At 35.8% G+C, this 25,085-nt stretch overlaps 1 protein-coding gene across 1 annotated transcript in view; it reads left to right on the top strand.

Annotated features, from left to right (window-relative positions):
- The first annotated feature begins 3,924 nt into the window (after window positions 1–3,924).
- The window catches only part of DDX60 (DExD/H-box helicase 60), a 34,692-nt gene continuing 13,531 nt past the window's right edge, over window positions 3,925–25,085 (top strand). Inside the window, exons 1-24 of the mRNA XM_088528134.1 lie at window positions 3,925–4,290; window positions 4,437–4,506; window positions 5,442–5,619; window positions 6,792–7,133; window positions 8,278–8,385; window positions 8,585–8,746; window positions 9,638–9,796; window positions 10,292–10,433; window positions 11,477–11,638; window positions 12,015–12,117; window positions 12,808–12,921; window positions 14,469–14,634; window positions 15,685–15,937; window positions 16,437–16,600; window positions 18,165–18,317; window positions 19,157–19,306; window positions 20,203–20,322; window positions 21,342–21,437; window positions 22,111–22,226; window positions 22,745–22,890; window positions 23,086–23,195; window positions 23,305–23,409; window positions 23,493–23,621; window positions 24,366–24,493. Coding sequence (XP_088384260.1) covers window positions 3,939–4,290; window positions 4,437–4,506; window positions 5,442–5,619; window positions 6,792–7,133; window positions 8,278–8,385; window positions 8,585–8,746; window positions 9,638–9,796; window positions 10,292–10,433; window positions 11,477–11,638; window positions 12,015–12,117; window positions 12,808–12,921; window positions 14,469–14,634; window positions 15,685–15,937; window positions 16,437–16,600; window positions 18,165–18,317; window positions 19,157–19,306; window positions 20,203–20,322; window positions 21,342–21,437; window positions 22,111–22,226; window positions 22,745–22,890; window positions 23,086–23,195; window positions 23,305–23,409; window positions 23,493–23,621; window positions 24,366–24,493 — 3,728 coding nt within the window. The 5' untranslated portion in view covers window positions 3,925–3,938. The remainder of the gene's footprint in view (window positions 4,291–4,436; window positions 4,507–5,441; window positions 5,620–6,791; window positions 7,134–8,277; window positions 8,386–8,584; window positions 8,747–9,637; window positions 9,797–10,291; window positions 10,434–11,476; window positions 11,639–12,014; window positions 12,118–12,807; window positions 12,922–14,468; window positions 14,635–15,684; window positions 15,938–16,436; window positions 16,601–18,164; window positions 18,318–19,156; window positions 19,307–20,202; window positions 20,323–21,341; window positions 21,438–22,110; window positions 22,227–22,744; window positions 22,891–23,085; window positions 23,196–23,304; window positions 23,410–23,492; window positions 23,622–24,365; window positions 24,494–25,085) is intronic.

Here is a 25,085-nt window from a genome sequence, read left to right as displayed (position 1 = left end):
AAGTATCATAGGAAGTTGTAAAAGATGTTTAAAATCTTAAAGAAATGCAATTTTATTTCTTTCAGATGAATTTTCCTGCGTGAATTGAAGTGTAGTGACTTGACAGATTGTATGACCATTATTTAGCTGATGGCTTTGCTGGCCATGACAATGTATTTATACTTTGGACCAAAAACTAGTAAATCATTTTAAACGTCTAATTAATTTCAGCTACTTGAATATTTAAGATAGCTTGAATGAAATAATTCAAGCTTAACCTTGTTCATGGGAATACTTCACTTATGAATTAGGATGCTGGTGTCTTTATTTCTTTACTAAGTCCATCTTTGCATCAACCTTCCTCCAGTAGGCCTGGAGTAGCATTATGGCCTAACTATTTAGAGTATGAGCAAAGAAACACCTTTTATCGGATTGGCTCATGGGCATAGATTTTTCCAAGGAAAGACTAGCTGCCACTGGTATTAAGAGATCAAATAAATAGAAAGTTCCTTACAGCTTAACATTTGTTACTGCGTTCAAAATACTCAAAACATTTCCCAACTTCTTATCACTCTTTTCTGTACTTCATGTTGGTACAGTAAAGTTAATGAAATGAAAACATACACAATTTAGTTTTTGGATCAAAAATTCATCCCATTCAAACATGTACTAGTCTGTTCACCATGTGTGTAGAATTTAGGACTAAATCCCTGACATAGTTGATGCACAGATTATGAAAATTAGAATTTAAGTAGAAAAGAAGCTTAGACTTAAAGCTGTAGTCTTAATCAGTTGCTCTTTCTTCCTAATGGTGGCAGAATTTTAGACCCTCCCTGCGACACACACACAGTGTATCAGCTCCTGTGTACATTGAAACCTACGTTCTGGCAGAGGCTGTCCAAAGTTCAATAACTTCCGAGATAAAAGATTAGCTAACATTACAGTACTCTAACTGAACAGAAAAACATGGTTATTCCCTCAAGTTGACCAGAGACTAATGATTTAAGAACTTTACCTTTCTCCAAGAAAAAGTCTTGTCGAGACTTCTGATTTGCACCGAGTGCTTCATTTTAAAGAGTATGTTTAAAAAAGATACTGAGCGTATCTGTAAATGCCTGCATAAAGAGATTTATTTTGAAGGTGAAAGTTTAGCTTAGATATAGGTGACTACTGACAGGTCCAAATTAGGTGTCTCAAATTAAAAATAACTTCTGCGGCAGTTTTTTTTTCTGTACCAGATGGTTTCTGCAAACTGCTTGATGATCAAAACTGCTTTGATCATCTTGAATGTTTTTGAAAGAATGGCTGTTTCAGCTCCTCATCTGAAGCCTCTCTCTTTCCCTTTCGTCATTGTTTTGTAGGGAGATCTTAAAGGCAGCTATTGTAGCTGTGACACTGGAGAGGCATCCAGGATTGTTTTGGATTCTGGGGGTAACTGCACTGAACTTGAGAGATCATCATTTGTCAAGTATGAGAATATTTTAAGACAAGAGGTTACCAGAAAACTAAAACTATAGTCAAGATGGAAATAAAACAACTGAATATATATATATGTGTGTGCATGTGTATATATGTATATATATGGGAGCTCTACGTTTAGGTACAAGGATTGCCCCTTGCCCCTGATGGGCCACCCTTCTGGTCTCTGGTCAATAACAGCATTGTGGGCATCAGCAGGTCCCCAGGTGCTCAGCCCACAGTGGTGCTCAGCAGGTGAGAAGCTCCGTTACTGGGTCGCTTTGGAGGGAGTTATGTGGTGGCTGTGGTGGGCGCCTGCTGTGTCACTTCCCCCCGTGTCTGGACTCGTGCATCCCTGGCTGCAGCAACCCTGCAGGGTGGTGCCTTGGGCCCTGGTGAAGCTGAGGATAGTTAAATCTTGGGGGCAGCCCAGAGCAAACTCCTCATTTACAGGCTGCACCTTCCAACATTAAGTTGCCAACTTAAAGAAAACAGGCTTGTAAAAATAGTAGCTGAGGGTGGTGGTATTGTAATTAGGGACCCAGTTTTCTGGTAGCTCTGTGTCTCAAAGCTTTCCCTGTTCATTATTTCCCTAGGTGATGTTTGGGACTGACTTTTTCCCCCTCAGCAGTTTCTGGTAGCTTTCCGAGGCAGCAGGAGCAGCTGTTTCCTCAGAATTGAAAGCAAACCTGGCGGCCAGGGCGCATGGGGAACAGAAACAGAAAGCAGAAACCGAAAGCAGAAAGCGAAAGCGGGCGAGTTGGTGCTGGCTGCGGTGGCAGCGGGAGTGGCCTGGCAGCGGGAACATAAAGGAGTGGTGGCCGGAGGCCAGGCAGCAAAGCGGGCTGTGGAGGCAGGTAGGTCCTGCGGTGGGGTGGGAGTGTGGTTAGGGCTAGGTTTGGGGTGGGATTTTGGGTTGAGTTTAGAGTTGGGGCTTTTGGATGGTAGTGCCAACTAGATCGAGGTTGTGGTTGGGTTGCTGCTTGGACTGAGGTTGGTTCCTGTCCATCCCATGGCCCAGACACTTGCGGTGTTGGAATGTATTGCAAAAAAGCGTCATGGCAAAGCTTTTAGGTTATGTGTTTTTTTTTTTTTTGGACAGGAAATATAATGGCCGATACATGAGCATGTGCAGGTATAGTTCTGCGTTCCTAGCTGGTTTTCTGTGTTCAGGTATGTGAAGTAACATTCAGTTAGCTACTTGCTGGCACAGGGATGACAGTTTCCTAGGCCAGTGACAATTTTAGCATGCATTCATTCAAGAAAAGCATCTCAAGCCTTTGATAAAACATTTTCAATTTAAATAATAAAATTCAGAACAGTTTAAAGCTTTTTTATGCCTTGACATGAAATATGTATGCAAAATGCTAAATAAAGGTGAGCTTTATGTGTCTGTATGTATATAAATGGGTTACATTTAATGAAAACAGGCTTTGGAGTTCAACTCTAAAGTTACCATTAAAGTTCAGCTCTAAAGTTACCATAAGCACACCAGTATAATATAGCATTCTGTGTGTACAGTATTTTACAAGTAGTTTATATGAGTGTATTTTGTTTCCTTTTCCTGCAACTTAATTTCTTAGGGATTTTAGCTAATGCAAGCTGAATATCCAAATGCGAATTTCAGCTTAGTTTTGGATTGAGTCAATGAAATCTGAAAAATGGAGGCCGTATTTTTGTTCTTTTTTCTTTCCATAAGAAAATATGTAAGACTAAAAATAAGTTCTAAGGAACTTGAAAAGACATAGAAAGACATTTTTTTTCAATTTGTAAAGAGTTTCGTATCAGTTGCTGTACAGTGTCATCTGAAGATGAAATGGTCTCGAGAAATGCAAAGAGAATAGTATTTAAGGCATATGGATATTGCAGTGGCAAATATTTCAGTGATAAATACTGCATGAACCTATTACTTGAGTGGAAGGTGGGGAAAACTGTGCTGTGAGTGTAGAAGAATTGAGTTGAAGTGGCGGGGAAATAGTAGGGTTATCCCAAGCTTTCTGTTGTTCTTTTGCTCAAGAAAAGCCAAATTGGTGCCAAACTGTGACCACTGAAAGCCCTGTGTGATAAAGATGTGGTCAGTCTGAGAGATGACTAAAAGGAACAGTGTTGATTCAAGTCTCTTGGCCCAGGAAATGGGGATGCCATGGAGCACAGCTTGTAGATATAGCCAAAATAACAAATCATGTCCAACTCATCTCCCTCCACCTCCCCCACCCCAATAAAGGTTCTTTGATGCAAAGTACCCAACAAGGATGTTGCTTTCCCTTGGCAAACTTTAACAAAGACAGAAGATGATGTGTTTCGTATACTTCGTAAAAGTAATTACTAATTTGAAAGTAAAAATGTCTCCAAAATGTCCATAAAATGGTTTCCAATTTTTCTTCATTTTATTCCAGTGTAGCTATGAAGTAGTTAATGGCTCGAGTGTAAAAGCCGTATTTCCCCAAAATTACCTTTTAACTACGTAGAGTTTTCTTTTTTAGGTAGTAGAAACGAGATCGATGATGGACTCTGCAGAAGCTGATCTTGGGAAGGTGGTTACTGATGATGCCAGCAAGAGTTACAGTGGTGTTGAAAACTCTGAGTTTATGGCCAGTGCTAGAATAGGGTTAATGCAACAGTTTAAAAAGGAAGATGTAGGGAGTGGAAGTGCAAAGGATTATGAGAATGATACCAGTGATAAAGAAATAGCCATTACACAGATGCTTAAAGAAATGGAAGTCGGAGAAAAAGAAGACACAGATGACACTAACTTTTATAGTACCTCAAACAGCGAAGAAGCGACACAGCAGGCGTCACAAACTGAATGCAAGGATTTCAGAGTTCTCCCGGATAGTCGTGATCGCCGAAGGGGTGAGGAGATACTATTAGCTTGTGCTGGTGTCTCTGGCTTCCTATAGTTTTATAGTATCTATTATAGTATCGTGTGCTTTGGCTTTTTGGTTCTACAAATAAAAATAATAAATTTAAAAGTTTCTGATTTATTCTAATTATTTTAGAAAGAATAAACCGGCATGGATTTCTGGATAGATTGAATGTACATATTTGGACATCTCTATCAAAAGCTGAGTAAGTGCATTGGGGTTCACTGAAAAAAATATAATTTAAAAAAGCTTTCTTTGAGCTAAAAAGACATTGCTCAGAGAAGCTGTGTGTTTGTAACCTAGATTTATTGAAAACCAGGCAACATAGCCACGTGAAGGAAACCTCTTAATATCACAGAATGTCTACTCAAAGTATAAGGATTATTTGCAGGTTTTGGGATCTAATCTGCAATTGTATTTTTTCAGAGTTTCCAGTATGCTTTATAGCATTCTGAGCATATTTTGTCTCCTGTATTAAGGCTGCTAATGTTACGGCATTTACTTTATTTTCCACAGTTTTCCCTTTCATATGTACCTGCTACATCTTCTGTACATGTTTTCTTCTACGTAATCTTCCACATCTCCAGCTTCTACTTCCTTTCCCTGCTTGATATGGAAAAGGATTAAAAATAGCGTAGTTCACACTGGCAGTGAAGTGTCTTCTCCATGTTCTAGAGCAGACATGCTAGAGATTAGTATTAATAAATAGAAGATAATTTAAATATGTAAGAGAGATTTGCATAGCTTCGGCTAACAGTCAGGAGTGCTCTCAAAATCTGTTTTGTGGCTGTCTCCTGTGGGATATTTGTTTTATAGAACAGAGAGCAGCACCTGGATAAGCAGACATGAGCGAGAGCTGCCACAGAAGTTGCAGAAGCCTCACATGCTACAAAAGTATCCAGAATTGTAGCGAAGACAATAGTAATATGTTCAGTAATTGAAAGGATTGCAAACTATTTATGACTGACTTTAGATCCAAGAAAAATGGCTTGCTATCCATTTTACTTAGGTATTTAATATGTAGTTGATTTAATTAAGCAAAATGTTTACTTTAAAATCTATTAGTAAGAAAACTCCTGTCCTATATCGGTAACTTTTTGGGAGTAGTATTATATACACGCTATTTTCCCTTTTTTTCAGTTATGTCAGTCTATTAAAGGACTTCGCTGAGTCTGAGTTTTTTGTGATAGATGGAGATTCTTTGCTTCTTATGTGTTTATGCAAGGAAACAGAATATCTAACCTTCTTTTACCGAGTCGAATGCTTTCTGCAGGACTTCACTGAAAAAGGAGCAAAATATGTCATTGTTTTCTTCAAGGTACTGAACAAATAACATTTTGCTATTTAAACTACTACACTTCCTCAAAAGGGATTGTTTGATTGTAATCCACTTTAGGAAATGATCTGTTCACTGTATCCACAAATAAGGAGGAATTTGTGATGTTCATTATAATTTGCATCTTTTTTTTTTTTTTTTTTTCTGCACAAGTAACCATTAATGTTTAAGGAATACAAAGTCCACATTGTCCTGTATGAGATTTTAAGAATGCTTTCATTGAATCATGCATACTTTGAATTCTATAAACATATTTAAGCTTACTTAAAAATTAATAGCTTTGTTGGTCTTGTCATGGAAAAAATATTAAGAAGACTGGTAGTATTATGGAAGCAAAGTAGTAGATTGGAACATAATGTAGGGGGGCATGGAAATGGGTAGTAATCATACTTAATAAACTCAGTGCAACTTACTGCTGGGGATGGCCTACTATCACAACTATTCTGCAGTGCTTCCTCCTCTATATAACAGCTTTTAAAGCCTTTGTTTGCTGGTCATTCATCCCTTTCCTATACCTTAAATAGGAAAACAACTCAAAAGGCACAATGGCCTCTGTCTTTTGCAAACAAAAGGAGTAGAAAGCTTTTTCCTTGGGTCAGTCTATGTCATGGTTCAGCTGCAAAGCTCTGGAGCACATTTAATGCAGTGATTGTCAGGCAGTGATTGCAGGAGGGTGACCAAGTGGGCACAGAGGGCATGCATCAGCACATTACAGATCTGTGAAAGCGATTATTTCTTTTTGGGCTATTTTCAGCTTCACAAAATATGGATCAAAAGTAGTACAGTTTATCTGCTGCATCTCTTGGTTTCTTTTTTTCAAACAGAAAGAAGCATTGTCATAAAATGAAAAATACTATAACAGGCAGTTACCAAATAGCCCAATTAGATTTTCGTTGGAAATGTTATTCTCTTATTAACTTTTGAGACCTGATTTTACAACTAGATTTTTTTTTGACATAGTTTCATTTATTTATATACATACATATTTTACATATATATATATATATATATATACAATATGGTATGTGAAATAAAATAGCAGTATGACATACAAATTATAAATAGAATTTGAATATGTGCATGCACAGTACTTAAATTTGAATGTTGCTTTTGGGAATGTAACTGAGTAATTACGTTGTTTTTGTTTTCAACAGGATGCGGAACAGATGTACTTTGCATATCCCCGTTTTCTTTTCCTGCGTGTTGCATTAATAGAACACCTGAAGCATAACACAGACATCAGTGTTCATACAGAGTTTTCCAATTGTTTATCAGCAGAATGGGAGATTTTCCTGAAGAATAGCTATCCTTATTTCATCATCATATCTGACATAGGACTGACCTCTCTTCAAACAGAGTATTTATTCATCTTTATTGCTCATTCCTTGTCGAAGAAGATCAATGTCGTGCTCACTTCAGGACAGGAATATGATATTCTTAGAGTTTATGGATATCATCTTCAGAGTTTGGGGAACCACAGATTATTCTTTCAAAGGGTAAATTACACAACTTCTTTGTGGGTTTGCAATCACAGGGTTACATTTATAAAAACCTAACGTATTTGAGAGATCTTAATGTGATATTAGATTTTACATATTGAAATTATAAAGCACTGATACACAGCTCATTTTGTGTACCTTTCATGTAATGCTGTTGAAATCTTTAGCTGGTATGACTATTGACAAATGCCTGCCTCATTCTTCATAGTGTCATTTCAGCCTGTACCACTCAGCTCTATCTGGATTTTGGGGAGAGCTCTCCTGGCAGAGGATGGAAAGCATTGTGACAGACCCAGAGCATTGCCAGTCTGCTTAATGCTTAAGTGATCAGGCTGCACTGAGGATTTGAATATTCCGTTCAATAATGAGTGGTTCAATCCTCCCTAAATTTAACTGTGTAATGCCAGTGTCCAGCTGAAAACAGTGGGATCGCTCCATGTTAAGTAACAATAGCAGAATTAAACCATAGTGTCCTTAAATTTCACATGCTGTTTTAGGGTAGCTAAGGTATTTATCTAAGCTTATATTGTAAGTTCTTTATAGGGTCACTGACTTGAACTCTCAATGTTTTAATCTTTTGTATTTTCCATTAAAAGACAGCTTTTTATTCCTACTGAAAGTTATGTTAAATATACAGTATAAAATCCTCTAGTGTTTCATCTTTTATCTACTGAAGCACAAGTTCCTGTGTCCCTTTTAAAATTTTTTTTGAGGTTCCCTTTTGACATCCCTGTTCATAATCACTTAAGATATGTCAAAAAGCTCACTAATCTCAAATGCAACCTTTCCTATAATTTTAGTAGCCCTGTGTTAGTTGTCATGTAATATACCAGGCAGGACTATATGTGATGTTTAATAGAATTTTATTTAGGAGTGTTCCCTGTAGACTGAGATTTGGAGGTTAAAAAAAATCAAACACACACAAGTACAGTTTATATATTTTATAATAATAAAATACATGTATAATTATATCTATATGTATCTTTTATATAATTATATCTATATGTATCTTATATATAAAAATGTAGATATATATTTGTTTCCTGTCTGTAGGACATCCAGAACAGTATGGCTAATATTCCAGGACACATTGTATCTGTTGATTTTTCTTGTGTAACTTTGTGACTTTGGTACTTCTTAGCAGGAAAAAAACATGCGACTTGCCTGTGAAGCTGTGGTCAGGGACACAGCAACATCCCTGCGTCTGTATGGACAGCTCGAGATGAACCTGCAAGGAATAAAAACAGAGGTATCTCTCTCTCTCCCTCTCTCCCTCTCTCCCTCTCTCTCTCTCTCTCTCTCTCCCTCTCTCTCTCTCTCTCCTCTCTCTCTCTCTCTCTCTCTCTCCCTCCCCCCCCCCCCCCCCTCTATTTCTCTCTTTGAGAAAGATTGATGCATCTTTTTGTAATTTTTATTGTAACAATATTCTGTTAACATTTTGAATGCAGGTAGGCCAGACTATTCTTCTCTTGAAACAACTATGGCCGAAAGGATCTGACATTAGGCGTGTGGTCTGTGTCCTTGCTTGTGCAGTGTTATTAAAAATCTACAGCAATATGTGTAAAAATGCAAACACTTTCATGGGAACACGGAAGAAGCCATCCAAAACAGTAAGTATTTTTTTAACTACCTTCTCAGTGCATTCAGCACGTGCATTTTGCTAACAGAAGAGATAGCTGTCTCTGAATCCGAAGTTGGAGAGGCTTAGCAGCTTCTTTTGTGATTGCTCTCCATAAGTGGTTTGATTTACAGGATTACTGTGGCCACAGCTTCTCTAAAAAGGAGCATGACCTATCTTTGCCTCCTACAGAAGTGACTATTTCCAGGGAACTGTTTCACCTTAGGAGTGACTATCTCCATGGAATGTTTTACCTTAGGAGGCAGTAGTTCTCATCATTTTTCCTTTCCTTACATACAGTAGCATAGTAGCTTTTATAGTAGCATTTAACAAAAAAAAGGAAAAAAAAAATTCCTTCCAGGTGCACACAATATTTGTAACCATTCTGTACGCCTTATATTTTCATTAAATTAACATACCTAAGATACTGTATGAAGAACATACTCACTGGACTATGTAACAGTTACTTCTCTGGTATGGCTCATCTCCTTGTGTTAGCACAGCTTCTTTTCTATGCAGATTTTTTTGCTGTGCAGTTGACAAGAGAGTACAAGTCTTTATCGAGATATTAACTCTCTCTCTCTCTCTTAAACTGATACCATTTCTAGCCAGACATACTCACAGCTGTTTTTAAATTTGCCTTGATTTTAATAGTCTCTTTAAAAAGAGATTTTTTTTGCATTATCACTGATAATGCAAAAAATGTACATTTCAAACTAGATACGTCCAGAAGAAATTATAATGCATAATTCATCTATGAATATATAAAAGTCATTAGTTGCTTTAATAAAGTGAGAATCACTGAGTTAAATGAAGTAAAGATGGATGCAACTATTTTGATAAAGAATGTAATTTTATCTTTTTATTTGTCATTTCTCAACAGAGAGAAAGTAAACCACTATCTCCAGAGGAAGCAGCTGACCTCTGTAGAATGCAGTGTCTCACAGTGGTTTTTCTTATTCATATGCCTCTTTCACAGAGAGCTCAAATGAGGGTCATCAAATCATGTTGGACTGAGAGAGTTTTGCCATTAATAAAAATGGTACGTGTAGCACTGTCTTACTTCCACTGTCATCAGGTGCAATCATCATTTCACTTTTCCATTGTCTTTATATGGTACTTAGTCCTCTGATAAGACCAAAGGATATTATGTATCTGCTGGAAAGAGTCTCATTCTGGTTCAGGAAACCACAAATCACTTGGGCTATGAGAATGTTAAGAATATGCCTGTATATTTGACCTCTTCTTTAGGCACCTACTGTTGGCAAGCCTTAGTGACAGTGTGCTGGGCTAGGCAGACCTTTTGGTTTCACCCCATACAGAAATGCTGATGGCAGGTCTTTATGTTAAATTTAGTTATTTATATAGTAAAGGAGAGCAGTGAAGTCTGTTAGCTAAAATTATGCCATCAAGAGGTCACGTAATTTGTGTTATCTTCCTTGTCCATAAAATTTGAGGTAGTTAACCTTACTTTTCAGATGCTTTGATCCCCTCATATGAAAAAGTCGCTATAAGTTTTTTTGGTTTGGTTTAACAGCATGAGCTTTGTGCACATTTTGTTCTGAAATGTCTAAGTGATATGAACAATTGGAAATTGGATTTAACCTATCTGCCTGACTTAAGTGATAACTCACTGCTCAGAAACCTTGCACTTTACTATGAGACAGAAGACTGTAAAGGTATTTGTCGTTTTGTATTTCTAAATTCATTAAGATGCAAGATGAAAATAAAAATGTTTGCACAAGCACATATTAGCATAATTTCCTGATTATCAGGTATAAAAATGGATCAACTTGATAGAATAACAGGGAAACATTTTGCTCAGAGGTGAGTGCAGAAAATCATTAATTCAAGCATGTCTCAGCAGTATTTATTGAGGATACTTTCCCGTGTTGTAAGTCACTTGTGGTTCTGCAAAGGCAGAGTAACACAGCATAGGTAGTAAGAGCTCTGTATCACTGTTACTGGGTAGTCTCAACTTGTTTGTTATTTTTAGCCAGCTTCTTATCCATTTAATTTTGTCTTAGTGGAGCACAGTCAGAATGGGGACTAGAGTTTGTCTGTAATGTCACTATGACATCAGATTTTTTTTGGTTTCAAATAAGACTGATTCAAAATCTTTCATTTTCTTACAAATGCATGAGTTGGGGAAACATTACAAAAGCTGACAGAACAACAGGATATGAATAAACACTTTTTGTAGGTAATTCTTTTTATCTGCCAACCTCTGCTCTGAGCACAGGCAGTCTGTCTGAAAGTCAGATAGAAGTTTCTCTTTATGAATCAGGTGACCACATCTCTATGTACCTCAGTAAAGCAAGTTTGGAGGATTTTTCTAAGGGAAATAAAAAAAACTAGAAGTATTGAAAACTGCGTAATTGTCTTTAGTATTTATTAGGCTCTGAAAATAAATTTCTGATTTGCCTTTCAAAAGAGGAGAGACATGCTTTTTTCCATGGAGAGCTTGTGTACTTCCATAGACAGTCTAAATCTGATGTTCTTTGCAAATTATTTTTTTTCAGCACACCTAGTTATATATATTATGACCTATTAATAGTATGTCACACATTCAGTTTTTATAGTTGGTTTTAACGTCCAAGGACCTTGGAATAGGTTTGATTGATTCTATTCAACAGAATAGGTAGGTTTTGTCTGTGGAAACCTTAATTGTAGAGCCCTTAATTGTAGAGCATCTTTTTCTTTTTTCTTTTCCTCTGTGCAGGTTTAAAGTTTCAAAAAAAGCTGGGAAAAGACATAGAGAAAGAATACCGTTTTTTATGGGATACTGTAAACAAGTTGGCTGTGAAATATGATTTTGGAGGTGCTTTCCCAGTACGAAATACCTCACAGCTATTTCTTGAACAGAAACAGCGATTTTTTAGAGGTACTAACAACTCCACAAAATAGAGAGTTTGCAGAATTATCTTTATTATCAGTAAAACTTTGGGAGTAGTAATATGATTGTATCCTGATTCACAAACGTAATCTGGGCTTTGTGGCTCCTCTCCTGCTTCCTTTGACCTCGTTAGCAAAGCTGGTAACTGATGCTAAAGTAAGTCTGAGCAGGCCTTATGGGAGACATTCAAACACCACTGTAGACCCCATGTTGTGGGACTAGTAAACCTCTGCTTACTGCTTAGCATGTTTTCCTTGATCAACTCTCATTTAAAATTTTGCTTGACAGAAATTTCAAAATATGACATGCAATTTTATATATATAAATGTAATTAAGCAGAATTAACATTTTTTATGGTGTAAAGAATGTGAAGAAGAAATTCCTCACGTTGGACTAATCCCACTGAAATGTGATCTTGTTGAAGAGTATGCAGGAGATGTTTTGAAAAGTCTACCTGTTTTAGAAAGGTAGGTATATAACTTCTGTAATAAAGAAATAAGATTATATTTGCTTATTTTCTACTCTACTACTTTTTACATTCATATTATGCTCAATTTGTAGACATATGTGGCACAATGAGATTCCACATGTATATGTGCTAATTTAAATATTAACAAAAAGTTCAGAACAAAAGTAAGAGTCAGTATCTACATATTTTCTCATGTGGTTATTTGGTTGCATTACAGTCTGACTATTCTTATTCTACACACTGAAATTGCTGTTCTTGTGTACAATTTCTGTTTGAAGGACCTAGTTTAGTACCAGAAGTTGAAACTGATTCTAGTGAAAGAAAAGAAAAATACTGAATAAAAAATCATGAACATTTGTCTTGCCCTGCTACTTATGGAAGTGGGTTCACTGCTGCACAATGAGTATTTTTTTTATCCACTAGATGAAAACTTAGGCATCTTTTAAAGGATTTTTGTCAGTTGTGTAAGCTGAATGAAGGTACTTTGAAAGTGGGATTTTACTTTTATTGTTAATAATTCTTTCTGAAAAATTGAAAATATTTTGACATACTATATTTAGAGAGGAATTAAATTGTGTGTTGGCTTTTGGCTTCATTATTATTTTGATAATACCCATTTTCTAAAATGAATATTAGATGTCAGAAAACTCTTAAAATTTCTAGTCTGATTAATGTTCGTATGTTTCAGCAATGATCCTGCAATTACTTCCCTAATAACACGCAAAGAATTTGATGAACTTTGTCACTGGCATTCTGGAAAACCTCTGAGTGAGGAATACGAGAGAGCTCAGCGCGCTGCTGAGGGTAAGAACTATCAAAGCTCACAAACCTGTGTTGGCTAGAGCCATATTGTCAAAGTAATCACAGTTTTGGAGAATGACTTGTCATTTCAGGAAATATTCACATCTGCATAAATACTTATCAAGCTAGAACATTTGCAATAGTTCACTTACACTTAAATTGATGAATGTATGCATTTTGTGCAGGGATTGTGTATTATCTTGAATAGCTCTGGCAAGTATGATACAATGTGCACTTCTAGTCAGATGTACATCAAATACATCTACAGTTTGTTTACACGCACATATAAAAGGGCTGTGAAGTATTCTGCAAGCACAAGGGAGTATGTGCAATTTAATATTTACATATATAGTTCGGCTAATTTCTTATTAAGCTAATGAATATATATGCGTAATCTACTCAGATGTTTGCACAGTGGATGCATAGCCAATCCTGTCGTTTAAGAACAGCATGAAAATACAAAGTAAATGAAGTAAGCAGCAGTTGGTTGTATCAAAAGAACCATAATTTTCTGGAAGTTTTTATCCATCTGAGACACTAAGGAAAACAAACCACAGGCTTATTTTTGAGCTTAGGTTTGCACATTTATGTTAAATGAAGTGTATAGTTCTGTGCATACCAGGACGTACAAAAAGCTTTTACTCAAAGATACTACTGTCGTCTACTGCATCATACAGTGGATTAAGCTGAGAAGAACCTACCAGGTAACAGGAAGTCATGGATTACTTACTGCTATTTTGGTGCTGCTCATGGTTTTCTTTTTTTTTTTTTTTTCTGAAGCCAGGATTCCTTCTGGTCATTTTTTTTGACTGCAGTTCTTTGCAGTTCTCCTCGCACTGTGGTTTCAAAGGCAAATTTATAGAGCAGTCACTGTCACAGGGAAGTAGCCAGAGCATTTTTCCGTAATGCTAGAGTTGAAGTTTTATATCTTGTCCAGCTGAAGAGGGTAGTCTGTATTTGCCATACTTGAGTACTCTGTTGATGTGTACCATTCCTTCAGTCCTGTTTAAATCAGAAAGAGTGATCCCTTCTGAGATGTATATTCACACTAAGGGACTGACTCAGCATTTAGATTTTTTGGGGAGAGAAATACTTTGGGATGAGTACGTAAGTATTTCTGTACTCAATATCATCCATTGGCTAGCATTACGTGTTTTTTTTCAGTAGTAGTATTTTTTATGTTCTGATGACAGTCTATTTTTTTGAGGCAAAGTTCTCTATTTGATGATCTGAATTGCTTTTTTAGAACAACTGCCTAGTTTCATGGACTGTATAGGAAATCCAGCTGTTTTGCTCAAATGCTTACAGTTTCTTTCTTGGGGTCCTGCTTGTTAAGTTTTGTAGTGCTTTTGGTGTGTGCTTAGGGTGGTCTGAATTTGAGCCCATATTCCAGATAAAAAGTATTGTTGAAGTTTGGTGAGTCTTAGTAGCCAGTCTCTTCAAAAATGTGGATTTTGCCTTTTACATCAATGAGGAACTTAAGGTAATGTTAGCCCTTACACAGTGGAATTTATCTGTGTTTTTTTTTCATCAAATATATTTGTCTGCTGCAATATCCAAAGATCCATATGAAAGAAGACAAATACAAAAGCTACAGACTTTCTATCGTTTTTATGGAAGCACTTTGGAAAGCAGCACTTCAAAGACTATTGTTTACCAAGGGGCTGTGCCCGCGAATGCTAATGCTGCTGACAAAAAGACAAAGAAGACACGTGTGAGTCTATTCAAGCTGCTCATTGCAAATCTGCTTTTTCTATCCAGGAAAGAGTTTCTGCTACGTAATTCCCATGAAATGTCTTGCTTTTAATGCAACTTCTCCATTGAATAAATTAAGTTATCTTTATACCTGAAGTTTAATTGCTTAATTTGCAAAAATACTTTTTATTGCTAGTTGTATTATTGAGTGATAGTATTTTAATAAGCACCAGATAATTAAAAATGTGATAAATGCAAAGTCTGTAAAGGCTGATAGGTTTGGGCCAACCTATCTGCCGGCTAGTGAACAAGACGTTCCTGAAGTGAACGAGAAAGGATTTAAGCAATTTTATTTGATCTTTACAAAGTCCTGGACAATACTGTAAAGTTCACTATTTATTTCCCTGTATTATTTAGAAATGTCAGACATGTTTCTGAAGAAAATATCCTTCAGAACATTACAATTCTAGCTAGAACAGTATGTGAATATTTTGTGACTTCACAGGATTTGTAAGAGGCATACTAATGAAGAATACAAAGCAAAAATAATTGGAGTAATATTTCAAAATAGAGAGTACTATTTTTATTTTAGTACTGATTGTAGATTATGGCCTCTTTAACCATCAAAAGTCTATTTAGACCAATTTCTTAACCTCAATTAAGATTGAATTCTGAATTGTTGGTAATTTATTGAGAAAATCTCAATATGGTTAGAATTTCTATTACCTATGGATAAAATAAAAGCTTAATATTTAACTTTCAGGCATCTGCTATTTTATTTTTTTACCTTTGTGCACTTTCATATTATTTGAGAAGGAGATGCTTTCTACTGACATTTATAATGAATTTTGAGTAAACTTGTTGCACAAAATATACTGTCATCCAGAAATTATGTCTCCCTCAGAATCCGGAGATATCTTAATTTCCAAAACATAACACAACACACAGATGAACTGAAAACTGGAATGTACTTACAGTGATTATATGTAAATTACTTACAGCGAGGATTTTTTTCATGTGATACTTGCATGATGCTTGTTATGTCTGAATATTTTATTTTTTTGGATAGAAAAGTAAAGCAGAAATAATTGCAGAAGAAAACATGAAGCGACTAAACATTATAAAAGAAAAGAAAGAGCAAGAGCAATGGGAAGCCTTCAGAATGTCAATTAAGAAGGAAATAAAGCAGAATCCGACTGTTGGAATAGATAAATTAGAGAAGTTTCTCAAGACCCTTCACATCAAATCTGTGAAGCTGAGAACAGAAATAGCAGGGCTGTCAGCCTGTTCGGAAGCGTGGAAGGCACACTGCAGAAAGCAAGGTACGATGGCCACATTGCAAATCATGTATTGTGTATGTCTTCAATGAAAGTGTATCATGCACACTAAAGTACATCCATGTCACAGTATTTAGTTTGCAGAGGTGGTTAGTATTAAGAGTGATGACTTGCATAGCAATCCCTGTAGCCATTATTAGAGATGTGCAATTCCACTAGAATTAGTTTGTTTATTCCTTACCCTAAGTCAGGAATGTCAAACTGGAGCTGCATGCAGCCTGTAACTTGTCGGGCCAGGTTTTTCGATAGCCATCAGCAGCTTGGCTTCTTTTCGGTAGCTTTGCTTGCAAGGGCAGAATAGATGAGTTTTGGTCTTTACAAGCACTCTTGTATAGGTCACATGAGCGTGAGTAGTCTTCCTCTGGTTGTCTTTAAATAAAGTGCTTTTTAAATTTGTCGTAAATGTTTTCGGATGGAGAAGGTCTTTTAAAACACATGATATTCTTCAGTGATGCTCTCAACTCTCAAATAATATTTTTTAAAGGTAAGAGTCCTAAAGATTTAAGCATTGCTGTCCAAGTGATGAGGAGAGTTCATATCCTCCTTGAAAAATACCAGGATCTCTTGGAGAAACCACACTTAGAAAAGCTCATCAGATGTCTAAGACGTCTTGGATTTGAGAATTTGGCATGCTCTTTGTCTGGACAGGTAACTTTATAGAATATAGTTATTCTACTGAAATGGCGTATCAGCGATGTTTTATTAAGCATTGAATGGTGTGCTTAAGATCTATACTAAGCTTATTCTATTTTGCATTGTGCCATAAGATTTGGAGTTGTCTGTTCTTGCTTAGAAAATCAAAATTCTTTTGATATAGTGGCTATCTGGTACAAAAAAAAATCTTCTGCTAGAGTAACTAGAACTTGCTGCAAAGACAGCCTTTGAAGCAGGAATGGAGTGGTTTGCTCTTAGTTACATTTGTCTGAGTCCTTGGTCATCTCTGAGAATTGCCTGTTGTTCCACTCATCACAGTCAACTGTGCTCTTCATGTTAAAAAGCAACTGTTAAAAGCTAATCTATGAAGAGCTGCTTTTTAACAGTCCCAACTGTGCTAATTTAGAAAAGGAAATCTTTTGAGACTGTTGACGTGGATGAAAACTGTTTTCTTTGTGATTATGATTATTACTGATCGCTTCTGAAGGAAATGGTTTCAAATACTCAGTTGCGCTCTGAAGTTAGAAACTGAGATGCACAGTTACTGTCAACATTTTTGAAGGACTCACCTTATGCTTTTCTGCATATTAGCAGCCTTTTCACTGAGTGGTTTAATGGTAAGAGCAGTTTGGTACCTTTGTGCGTAAATGGGATGTTAGTGTGGAGAGGGGGTGCCAAAGTGCGTGCCAAAGTGGTCTCAAGTGTGCGAGGAGATAACTCACAGGATGCAGAATATGATTTCATTAGCAGAAGGAAGGAGGATTACAGTGAGCTATCAATCCAGTATCACTGGAGTATCTAATTTTTAATGTTCAGTAGAGTTAGAAACTTTTGGAAGATCATTTGTTTTGTAAGAAATCTTCTGCTGAAGTGCAAGTTATTTCTCTCCCTTTTTTTTTTTGTTTGTTTGTTTGTTTGTTTTGGTGTGTGTGTGTGTGTGTGTGAATTCCACTGGTGTATGATGGCTCTTTGCCCTTGTTACATAAGCTTTGTAAGTGTGCTTTGTGCTGTCAATAAAATATATTGCATTTCAGGAAGCAGACTTGTAGGATCCCCAAATCTCAAAAGGTCTGCTGTAGAGGAGGATTGTGGTGATAGAGGGGAGATGTTGGAAAGTTCGAAGTGTCTAGCTCAGATATAGGTAGTTGGACTAGTAGACCTCCATAGGACTCTGCTAATCTAATTTTTTCTGTGACTCTGTGATCTTTTGGTATAAGTTTTAAGATTTAAAAACTTCTCTATAGCTTTCAGGATTGAGTGGTGTAACTGGACATGATGGGGAATTTTACATTTGGCATGTTTTAGGATATATAGGCATTGATTGAAAATATGCTTTACAAAAACATGGGGTCACACTCAGCACTTGATCTTTTATATTGAATTTCATTTTGCAATGCACAAGACTATATGGTGTGAATTTCTGCAGGAAATAATCTAAAAATACATTTTTATATCCTTTTCAAAGCTCACACTGAGTTCTAAAGAACAAAATCTCTGCAATTTTTTTGAGTCTCTTCCTAGTTTTCAAAACACCTTGAATTTTAATTGGACCTTGTAGGTAAGAGAAAGTGATGATCAGCGTATAAACATCTATGCTACTGAAGTGGGACCAGCTCGTTTTCAGCTACAATATATGGACTATTACTTGCTCAGAGAAGAGAGAAATGATCCAGATCCTAGAGTGCAGCATTTCATACCAGACACATGGCAGGTGATTAAACACAAATCATTTGTGTATAACATTATTGGATATTATTTCTGATATTTTTCCTCTACTTAAAAATAGATGTTTTTGCACTTCTTGTGTTCTAAGTTTAGCAAATTCAGTAGATTGTTTTGAACTCTGTTCCACATTCCTTTCTACACGTTTTTTTTCCGTTGAGACCTTGGTCCTAGGAATACAACCTCTGAAATACCAAATCCATGGGATTTCACTGTTCAGCACCATATTTAATGGTGGATTACCCTTTGGATAACCTGCTTGGTTGGTTGGTTTATTTTGTTTTCATTCTCTGCTCTTTTGACTTTAAGGAGTAGCTGGTAACATGAGTTGAGAAATGATATGTTACTATCATAGAATATGTTAGTAATATTTATCTTTTCTCTTCTGTATCCTTTGTCCCATCCTTTTACAGACATATTTAAGATGAGACAGCTTAGAGGAATAGGGAGAAAGACAAAATAATAAACAGTGTATACTAAGAGCAGAAGAGAAGTTTGGGCAGTGTTAATGTAACTTTCATAATGCAAGAAAAATACATTGTATAAAACAGTGATTTTTTTCTTCTAATATACTTCAGAGTTGATTTGTTTTGTTTTCCATTTTTAAAATACCCACTTTTGGAGTGAGAGTTCTGGTATCAATATCTTGGAGCAATTCATTGAAATGGATAATTCATCATTTGCAGTATCATGTTTTTTACCTTCTTTACCTTCTGTAGTCTCAGTTGTAAAAAAAATAAGAGGTGTTTTCATAGAAAGAACTCGTTTAATCAATGAGAACTTCCTAACAGGACACTTGAGACATAAGCAACTCCTTTTCTGTCTTAGCGAGACCTTCTTGATGCTGTAGATAATAATGAGTCTGCAGTGATTGTTGCTCCCACTTCATCGGGAAAAACATATGCTTCATACTATTGCATGGAAAAAGTTCTGAAAACAAGCAATGAAGGAGTAGTTGTGTATGTTGCTCCTACAAAGGTAAGGCTGCATTTTACTACATATTCTGTATGTATAGCTTTTGAATTCAAACCCATGTAGCGGTTTTTCTGTGTTAATATCTACATAGCTATTTTAAGATATGTGAAAATGTGCTAGAAATAACCTTTTAGGTAAAGGGTAAAAATGCCAGAGGCCTAAGAGCATAGTGAAAGTGATACTAGAACAGAAAAATGGCCAAGCAGGGCAAGTTGTCTGTTTCCAATGGAGCTGACCATTAGATGGTGGAAGAGAAAGTTTAAAAAACTCTAGATAGTTGTGAGACTTTTTTTTTAAACAATGGATTGTACTAGTATTTAAAAATTGACTTAAGAGCTAAAGCATGGTGTTTTGATTCCCTCCAAAATTTACTTTAACATCAGTACAAGCTTTGGATAACAGTTGAAGGCTGAGAATGAATATACAATTACATGTACCATTATTCAGTAATAATCTCTCTGGATTGGTTTATATAAATAAAACCAAATTTGTATGGATATACTCAAGTTGATATCAAATTACTGTTTTAATTTAAATATCAGAACCTGGGTTCAGAACTTAGGTGTTTACACTTGTGGCCCTACGACTTGGAGATCGTGAAAGTGCTTGTAGATGCAGTAGAATGTTACTAGTTTTTCAGCCATTCTAATAATAATTAAAATACTGAAGTAATACTGTATAATCCACCACTTCACACAACACTAAATTTCTTTGAAAGCATTTTGAGTATAATGGAAAATCTCAATAATAAATTGAGTTTAATTTTCAGTGTTGAAATTCTTGACAGTCTGGGCTTGTAAATGAATATCAGTGCCAATACTGAAAACTTTTCTATGTATCAGAATGTTATATAAGTTTGGATATGCTCCCAGTTTTATTAATGACCTGTTTTACTTAAGGCTCTTGTAAACCAAGTGATGGGAATTGTATATAGCCGATTCACCAAGAAACTTCCTGATGGATTGGCGGTGTGTGGAGTCTTCACACGGGATTATAGCCGTGATGTCATGAATTGTCAGGTATGTTTATGGATGTTTTAATATATAACAACGACGCCCTTTCGTATATCGTGTGGCTTCTAAAAATGTTACTTCTGGAAACATTGCACTGGTCAGTTGCTATAGTTAAATTAATTAAAATCCTTTGGGCACCAGTATATATCCAATGCAAACCCAGACAAATGAAGGGATGCTCTTTTCCTTCTCTTATCCTGATTGTGTGACATATAGTCCTTATAGGCCTTACTGACATCAGCCTCTCATTAAATAGCCCTGCCTGCTGCATTTTCTATATTTAATCTATTTTCACTAGCTAGTGTGGATGAAAATCACTTATAAATTCTAGTGAAAAGTTAGAGTTCAGACTCTGAAAATCTTGGAAATAAATTAGGTTGATTTGGCTCACAGCTGGACAAAGATTGAAACATACTGATGATTTGAACTGAGAACCAAGGTAAGGTCTCAATTTTAACCAAGGTGATAATTTGCTACTGCTGTTGCTGTGGAAAGCTTTGAGAGACTTTGATAGCAGTATAAAGGCCTAGAATAAATAGGATTAAACTTAATATATATTATAGATATAGTATATTTTGTCTGTAGCCATTAACCTTTTGAAAGCTTGTTAGTGAAAGGTACAATGAAAATGAACATTGCTATTATCTTGGCACTGGAGTTCATGTTTTTTTCCCTTTTGCAAGTTGCTTTCTTTCAAGTCAGCATTTTTTTATTCTTAAATAGAAGTATTTAAAAAGAAAACTGATAAAATAAATAGAACTTTCTTATTCATGGTAAAAATACCTTAGACACAATCCTGCTTTCTCTACTAATGGCTGAAGTGAAAAAACATCAACTATGGGGTACGTTTGGGCTCCTAGCAGCTGCTCTCGCGCCTTGTTGCAGTTATAAAGTTGTTTGGAAGGTGATTCTATACAGGTTAGTCATTCTTGCTTATCTTGAAATCAAATATATTTTAATAATAAAGCAATCTTCCTATTTTTTTGTCAGTTTACTGGAAAATAATGTTTACAAATCTTTCTTAGATACTGGTCACTGTGCCTCAGTGTTTAGAAATCCTGATGCTGTCCCCTCACTGCCAGGAATGGACCAAGCGGATACAATATGTTATATTTGATGAGGTAGATGGCTTTTAATACTAAGCAATTTAACAAATATAAGAAAAAATGCCAAAGACTAATTTTTCATTATGTGTTTTATTTAGTTTAAAACAAAATTTCCAGAAATATTATTTCAGACTTCTAGCTTGTCAGACATAAATATGTTTTGCTTATTCATGGTAGCTAATAGTGTTTATGTATTCTAGTAAAGGAATTGGAACTGTATGACCTCCTGGGGACTATCAGATTTCTAATGAAAGCTACCAGGAACTTGCCTTATTTCTCTCAAGATAGTCAATTGAAAAACTAAAGGAACATTCCAGAGCTATATCATAAATATTTGATGCGATAAGGTTAATTTTGCCAGGGAAAAAGTCAGTGATTAATTCTGCTGTATTTAATGTTCAGACTGCACTCTTATTTCTTGTGAATTAAATTAATTGCTAATGCTGCCAGTGAGTATCTGGGGTACAAATAATAGATGTAATTTCAAAATTTAGACTAATTCACTGTTCAATGAAGTCTAGAGAGACATTTACTGGACATTTGATTTGGGTCTTGTGGTTGTTTGCTACGACATAAGAATTATTAAGTAGTGATCTTGCAAAAATGTATTGCAAAACACAAGCCAGTTATACTATGTGTGCATTTTGACAAAGAAGACTTCTCCTTTTCACCAATTGTCTTTGTACAGATCCATTGCCTTGGTGGTGAAATTGGAGCAGAGGTTTGGGAGCATCTTCTGGTAACAATTCGGTGTCCATTTTTGGCACTGTCTGCTACTGTCAGTAACCCAGAGCACCTAACTGAGTATGTTGGAGTTTTCTTGCTCAAAAGGGCATATTTAAATTGTATATGAACTTTTTTGGACAGAGAAGTCAATTACTATTTGGAGACAAGAGATACAGTTGCATTGCTATACATTTTAGGCTACCCTTACCTTCCCACTTGACCCCAGATAATACTGTAGCTCTTAACTTCTTGTAATGAGAGCAGAAAGTTCCTTCTGGCCCTTTAGGTTATTAGGAAAGAAGAATGTAGGAGGCCCATACATCTCCTTGAAGTGTCAAAGCCTGATAAGCACAGCGGCCCATCATTGATCAAGGAAGATACCTGTACTATATGTTTGTATGATGCAAACATTTTCACACTTATGCTTTGCAACCTGAGATACTTTGGAAAAAAAAGCACTAAATATGGTTGGTAGAGACTGGAGGTAGAAATCCAGCATGTTTCAGTAGTAATCTATCTGCTTTAGTTGTAGCAGTTTTATTAAAACATTTTCTAAGTGTTAGCTTCTATTTTTTTTTTTTAATTTTCAACTATAGGTGGTTACAAACTGTGAAAAGGTATTGGCAGCGTGCTGAGAAAACAATGGAAAAAAGCTCTAAACACTCTACAGAGAATTCTTCAAGAAAATGCAAAGTGAAATCGAAAGTACAAGAACAAAAAAAATCATATCATGTTAGACTGGGTGTGTACCAGGATTTTTTTAAACTAAAAAAATACTTCTTGGTGTGAAAACTTTAACTTGTTTTCTGAAAACTTCAGTAAGTGCATGAACTTAAGCATATATATTTTTTTAAGTAAATACAAATCTCTTCAGGATTATATGCCTGTTTTTTGTAGCAGTCGGATGTATCATGGTGGCATTTTTGTCTATCCACAGTTCTATATGGAGAGAGATACAACGATTTAGAAAAGTACGTGTGTTCTGTAAAGGACACTGATTTTCTTATTGAACATTATCACCCATGTGCTGCGTTAACAGTCAATCACGTAAGCAAAATACTGGTGTCAGGCGTGTTCATCAGCTGTTGCAGTAAGCAACAAGATTTCCTTTAAAATGACTCCATTATTTATATTTTATATTTTAACCTCCTTGCAGATTGCGAGCTATGGTTTTCCTTCAGACCTGTCGCTGTCGCCACGAGAGAGCATCCAACTGTATGACACAATGGTAGAAATCTGGCAGGAGTGGCCAAGGGCACAGGTGAGTATAAATGGTCGTGTATGGAATATATCAACAGAAATAGAAAAGAAAGTATTACATTTTTTGTTACTGGTATTTTCAAGGAGCTAGATCCTGAGGAGTTTGTCCTTTTCAAGAACAAAGTGGTAATAAAGAAGATGGATGTGAGGAAGTATGAACAAGAACTGAAGAAAGAGCTAACCGAATGGATTGCAGTTGGCCAAGGACAAAAGGTAACAGTTGTTACAGGAGAGCTTTCTCAAAGTTTATATATGGTTTCAATGTAATTTATTATATAATAATTATATATAATAATGTTTAAATAAATGTGTTTTTATTAGGTGCAAATACTGCTTTACTGAAAAATAAATGTTAATACTTGTGGCGTTTCCATAAGCATTTTCAAGGTGATGTTTCACAAGCTTCTTTGGGAATTAGACTTTTGATAGTAAGCAAGGTTTCAATTCCTGATTCCCTTGGGTACAGTTAAAACTTCAGTCAGCTTTGTTTTTACTGCCTATTTGAATCCTTTTCTATAACCACAGGTAGTAAATATGTTTCTGTGTAAATGACAGAAATGAAAACAATGAGCAGAAAATCAAGTCCTTAATTAGAGGTGAACTGTTTATATATCATAAAAAGGAGTTTGAAGAAGCAGCGGATCAACAACAAGAAAACAACTATGAAATTCAGGAAATACATTTAAGTATCACATTCTTAAAGAAAAAAAAAGTTTAAGACATACTGTAATTTGTCTATTAACGATGCTTTATTAACTTGTGACAGCCAAGAACATTGCAACAGTTTGTATTTCGAGTTTTTATTGAACTCAGTTTATGTTGTACACACCTTTTAGTCTGTAAACTGTGGTTATTGCAGTTAGAAGCTGATGCAGAAAAATGAAGACCTGATCTTCATTAGCCTCCAAGCAGAAGTTTCTGTTGCTAAAATTTGTTCAATGATAATTCTTTGGTCAGGTTCATGAGCTACTAGAGCATCTTAAGCCCAGACCCATGGATTGCTCAAAAGAGAATAAGTGGGCCAATTTTGCCTGCTTTGTTGACAAGTTGCATGAGATGGATAAATTGCCTGCTATATTTTTTATGTAAGTATTACATTCCATATATTATATCTGTATTTCCTAGACTCAAAAAAGTGGGTATTAGAGGTGAGACTTGACAGCTTGTCAGCATTTATATGGTAAATGCTAGCTTTGTTTTAAAAATGTATGAAATAAGGAGTGTGCATGCATACTCTTGTTGTAATAAGGCATAGGAATAATTGCTTAAAATGAAAGGTTTGCTCAGCGTCAGGGGTCTTGCTCTTCCTTATTCTGGTCACCTTCATAGTTAGGGTCCCCCCTACAGCATGTGATGCTGTTTCAATTCTCACATGTCTCATGCTGGTGAAATGGATTTTCTAAGAGGTCTCTAGAAAGGAAGAAGAAAAAAGCAAGTATTCATGTAAATGACACATTTCAAAGGACTGTAGTTGCTGGTAAATTGCATCTTTTTTCTAACTTTCAGTGACAGTCCAATTGTAATTATTATTCCTATGGCTGATATTAGGCAGCATCCAATAGTTTTCCAAATCAGACTTTGATATTTGTAGTTCTTTCACATAAGAGGACTACGCTGTGAAATGCAGCATGATTTGGGGGTGATTATTGGCAGTTACAAGCCGCTTCTGCTTTAGAA

Source organism: Tinamus guttatus, unplaced genomic scaffold (assembly GCF_059628265.1).
Source record: "Tinamus guttatus ecotype Peru unplaced genomic scaffold, ASM5962826v1 Tinamus_guttatus_pri_ptg000301l, whole genome shotgun sequence".
Classification (NCBI taxonomy): Eukaryota; Metazoa; Chordata; class Aves; order Tinamiformes; family Tinamidae; genus Tinamus; species Tinamus guttatus.
Note: the sequence above shows the minus strand (reverse complement) of the source record. Positions and strands in the feature narration are given on the sequence as shown.